A 4913-nucleotide genomic window follows, 5' to 3' on the forward strand; every position below is an offset into this window, starting at 1 on the left:
ACGGCTGCACATCACCATGTCGTGTGTAAATCGCTTCCGCTGCGACAGCGGGTACTGCATCCCAGAGATCTGGCATTGCGACAACAAAGTCGACTGCGCAGACGAATCGGACGAAAAGGACTGCGAGGGCGACGAGAGCCCGTACTATTCGGCTTATTGTTTCTCCTTCGAGTTCAAGTGCGTCGGCTCCGGGCTGTGCATTGACGGCCACCAGCGCTGCGACGACCGGGAAGACTGTGACGACGGCTCGGACGAGGAGGGCTGCGGGATATGCAACGAGCCCGACACCTTCACTTGCGGGAACGGGCAGTGCGTGTACGAGAGTCAGATGTGCGACGACGTGCAGCACTGTACTAACGGGATGGATGAGATCGGGTGCGGGTCCTCGCTGTCGTACGTGTCGTCCTGTGAGGCACCGTCCTTCCAGTGCACCAGTAGCTCCAGGTGCATCCCAGGGAGTTGGGTGTGCGATGGATTCAAGGACTGCGGAGAGGACGTGGAAGACGAAGCGAACTGCCGTGAGTACAAACCCTAATGATTTACTGAGTGCGTTTTATTCTTATGTTCCATACTCGATATTATATTTTGGCAACATTACTGGCAGCAAATCAACTACCTTTACATTTGTCTGTATGTTGTGGATTACATTGTATTCTCATTCTGTGGAAAGGAGAGGGGGCATCAGAATATGACAGCATGTAGCCTTCTAATGGCTTCATAGCTTTCAATGAAAAATACTGTAAATGCAGAAACTTTCGAGGTGGTTTAATGTTCGCGGTTTTCGTGGTGGCCTTTTTACCGCGAACTTGAAGCCGCCGCGAAAAGTCCCTTTTTCCGCTACCGCGAAATTAAATCCCCGCGACCTTAAATGCATTTGCAGTATGGCTTACACATGCACATACACGGCGTTCCGGAATTTCACTGAAGTGCATACAACTATACATTACTTGGTACTGTGACATACTCGCCGCTCCTCAGAAAAAAAGTTGTTGTTTACTTTCTTTGATTTTGTTTGTTTGTTTGTTTATGTTTAGATCACATGGTATGTGACTACTGGAGGTTTAAGTGTGAGAGTACTGGAGGGTGCGCTATGCCGAGCATGCGCTGTGACGGCCAGAAGGACTGTCCTAACGGCGAGGACGAGCAAGACTGCGGTGAGTCCAGGATAAATCTTAAGCTAAGGGCACAACCCGCCGTACGTGTAATTTGTCCGTACGTTTTTTGGGAGGCCACGTCCGCGACGTATTTCTGAAAACGTTCAGGACGTACAGGACAGGCGCGTCGCCCGTACTGACACGTACGGTGGGTGAATCTGCAGCCCGATGACACACAACGTTTTGCATGCACGTTAAGTTCTGCGGCGTGTCTGCGTGCTCCAAAATCCGTCGGAGTTCGTACGGAGGCGGTACTTACCACTTACGGATACCTAAAGATTGCCCACGTTTTGGCACGTAGACAGCACGTATTTGCACGTACAGCGGGTTTTGCCCTTAGCTTTTCTATCTCTTTTCTGTATTAGGCCATGTCGTTCCGTTCGTAAGACTTTTTTTATTGCCTAAAGACAAAATAAGCTTGCAATAAAGAGCAAGACGTCTTTGAGAAAAGGCAATGTTTCCAACCTGCACCAGTAGTTCAAAAGAAACGAAAACTACTTTTTCACAGGAAATACACAAGTAAAATCTACGTGGGATTTGAATACATTTGTTGACCACATAACAACATCCTTATTTTATCTTGTTTTGTTTTTATTTACAGATAATTATCCAGGATAAAACTCCTATCAAGACTCAAGAAAGATACTATACTCGATTTCATCATCAGAAATTTAGAATAATTCAATGCTTTCTACCAAATTCCGCGATTTGATTAATCCCCGGGCGTTAAGAGATTCAACGACGTATCTGACTAGAGATATTTGTTTACCCTGGGGCCTACATTCCTTTGTCTAGTTATTGATAAATACACAATGGATTCTGTAATTTGTTTTCTTGATATTGACAAAGGCACAAGCTATATAGCTGGCTGGAAAAAAATGTAATAACCATTATTATGTGTGAAGTGGAAGTGTAATTTTTCTGTAGTTTTGGCTCCTGTCACATTTGTCGGGCAATCTCTTTTGTGTCGTGTGTTTGTAGTGTGACTAAGGCAGAGATGACAGTGGACGAAGATCTGTTTTCTGTTACAAGAGAGATTAATTTTGGACGACAATTCAGGACAGTCCTACGACACAGTTCACTGTCGTAATCCTAACGTACGGCTTATTCCGGACCGTCCTACGACTCCACTCGATGTCGGAATTTTAGGGTACGACGATTGTTTCGAGCCATAACAGGTCAGCGGAGTTTTGTGGGATTTGTCACGAAAGAGGAAAATTTTGCACGACATATTCACGACTGTTTCATGGCTCATTTTGTTGTCGTAAGCAACAACATGTAGTACAAAACGCATAGCCTTCTTATGGCTTTGTAGCTTTCACTGAAAAATACTGTAAATGTAGAAACTTTCGCGGTAGTTTAATGTTCGCGGTTTACGCGGTGGCCGCTTCACCGCGAACTTAAGACCACCGCGAACATATTTCCATGGCAGTGAGAATCAACAGAGCATGGTGCTACCGCGAATTTAAAACCACCGCAAAAAGTCCCTTTTCCCGCTACCGCGAAATTAAATCCCCGCGACCTTAAATGCATTTACAGTATGGCTTACACATGCACATACACGGCGTTCCGGAATTTCCCTGAAGTGCATACAACTATACATTACTTGGTACTGTCACATACTTACTGACACTGACACAGTGGTACTGACACAGTTCGCTGTCGTAATCCTAACGTACGGCTTATTCCGGACCGTCCTACGACTCCACTCGATGTCGGAATTTTAGGGTACGACGATTGTTTCGAGCCATAACAGGTCAGCGGAGTTTTGTGGGATTTGTCACGAAAGAGGAAAATTTTGCACGACATATTCACGACTGTTTCATGGCTCATTTTGTTGTCGTAAGCCGATCGCACGACAAATGTGACCGGGCCCCAACTGATTTTGACTTTAGTGGTTTTGATCTTGTAATAATCGGAATTTTGTCCTCTTGACGTGTGAGAAAATGTTTTGCTTTTATGTGTTCTTCAATATATTTTCAAGTAACTTTGTTTCGTTATGAATAAATACAACATGTAATCCAGAAACTTTGTAGACCGATGGATATATGTGTGCATTCAATGCATGTTTTGGTCCTGTCGTTTGAATATAATTCAGCCATTTATATAAGTGAGCTTTAAGTTTCATTTAAGTGGCATATTACTGTTGATTTGTTTGTTTGTTTGCTTGTTTGTTTGTTTGGATAAGTACAAGAACAGCTCAAGGACATTGTCAGACTTTTCATCTTTTCAACATTCCCAGATAAATAGTTGCCTTGGTTTTATGTTTAATAAATGATCCTGATTTGATTTTTTGGCCGTGGTGTCATTTTTCTAAATACCATTTGCATGTGTGTAATTATGTTGAAATGTAGGAATGAAATTGAGCATTGGAAACTGTGGCACTGGACCTGTTTGGCGCTAGGTACAATATACCTTGAAGCATATAGAATGAAAGTTTGCAAAAGTACAATCAGCTAGTATGAAATTCTCACTCTTTCATAATGACAGAAATATAGGACTATTTAGGCGTAGTCATCATCATCATCATCATCGGTCGGCTGCGACGCAGGCGACTGTAAGTTTCTTCCAAGACCTTCTGTCGGCAGCTAGATGACTGATTTGCTTCGCGGAGATCTGGTCATTGTAATCTCCTAGGAGCTGTTGAATGTACTTTAAATAGGAGGTAGCTTGGCGTCCTCGTCTGCGTTTCCCATGCGTTGGTACATACAGTGCATAGATATTGGCAGGTTCGTCCTCGGGCATGCGCAGGATATGACCAAGAAAGTTCAACTGCCTCGAGCGTACATGTTCAATCAACGGCTTTGTTTGGGTTAGTTCATAAATCCTGGAGTTTGGTACCCGGTCGAGCCTTTTGATGTTCAGCATGATGCGAAAGCAAGAAGTAGCAAAGGAGTTGATTCTTTTCTCCATATCTTGTGTTAAGACCCAAGACTCGCACCCGTAAACAAGCACTGTGACACAGGCGTAGTTATTTAAAAATAACTCAGTTTAAGCTACCCTTAATTACAGTTTGATTACAAAAGCAAATGAAACACGTTTTATATGGGACTAAAATTGATCAGTATTGCGCCCTGGACAACCAACACTTGCTTACACTTTACACCTTACAAGTTAAGAGCCTTTGACGGACCGGGACAGGCGTAACTGTGTAGCACCACAACACGCACACATGTTATTAGCCTTTGCTGGCACCTGACGGTCCAGGCTAACTTGTATTTACGCATGGACAGTTATAACCCCGCTCGCAGATATACCTAGGCCTCCTAAAGGACAAATAATGTTTTCTGAACACCATATATATTGCACACTACTTTTTAGGTTTCATCTCGAAGTTGCATATAAACATGACCAGTTATAACCTCGCTCTAAGACACATCTCCATGGCGACTCCCCTAGTACTGTAAACAACGTACATATACATATTGTGGACCTCAATAGGCGTCTGACAGTCTAGGCTACCTTGATCTTGCCCCACCACCCTTTGCTGTACGGACCATAAACAGCGACCGCGTGTTTTGTCAACAGTTCGGTGTGTTGCCTTAACCAACGGAGTGTGTGACCAATGATCGCTCGGCATTCCTTAATCCAATTAACTCTGTCCCAAATTACATCACAAACGCACGTACTGTCTAGAGAACAGAAGTGTACGAGTGGAAAATATACTAGTTCTTCAGTGAAGTTCAATACCAAAACTCGCGTAATAAATGCACAACATGTATCCTGTGTTTACCCCTTTTTCACTAGAAGGAAAATACA

General features: G+C 43.7%; 2 protein-coding genes across 2 annotated transcripts in view; one reads left to right on the forward strand and one right to left on the reverse strand.

Moving 5' to 3' along the window:
* The window catches only part of LOC118413226 (5-hydroxytryptamine receptor 1D-like), a 276722-nt gene that overhangs the window by 221268 nt on the left and 50541 nt on the right, over positions 1-4913 (reverse strand). The gene's annotated exons all lie outside the window — the stretch shown is intronic.
* LOC118413230 (low-density lipoprotein receptor-like) lies at positions 16-1864 on the forward strand. The gene is made up of 3 exons (XM_035816463.1): positions 16-518; positions 1035-1154; positions 1756-1864. The coding sequence occupies exons 1-3, from the start codon at positions 17-19 to the stop codon at positions 1770-1772; spliced, it is 639 nt and encodes a 212-aa protein (XP_035672356.1). The 5' UTR covers position 16; the 3' UTR covers positions 1773-1864.

This window comes from Branchiostoma floridae, chromosome 4 (genome assembly GCF_000003815.2).
Source record: "Branchiostoma floridae strain S238N-H82 chromosome 4, Bfl_VNyyK, whole genome shotgun sequence".
Taxonomy (NCBI): Eukaryota; Metazoa; Chordata; class Leptocardii; order Amphioxiformes; family Branchiostomatidae; genus Branchiostoma; species Branchiostoma floridae.

Bases quoted from the DNA above. Each gene is read 5' to 3' on its own strand.
- LOC118413230 (XM_035816463.1), top strand. From the start codon at position 17: ATGTCGTGTGTAAATCGCTTCCGCTGCGACAGCGGGTACTGCATCCCA. The intron at 519-1,034 runs GTGAGTACAAAC...GTTTATGTTTAG, and splicing joins GGAAGACGAAGCGAACTGCC to ATCACATGGTATGTGACTAC.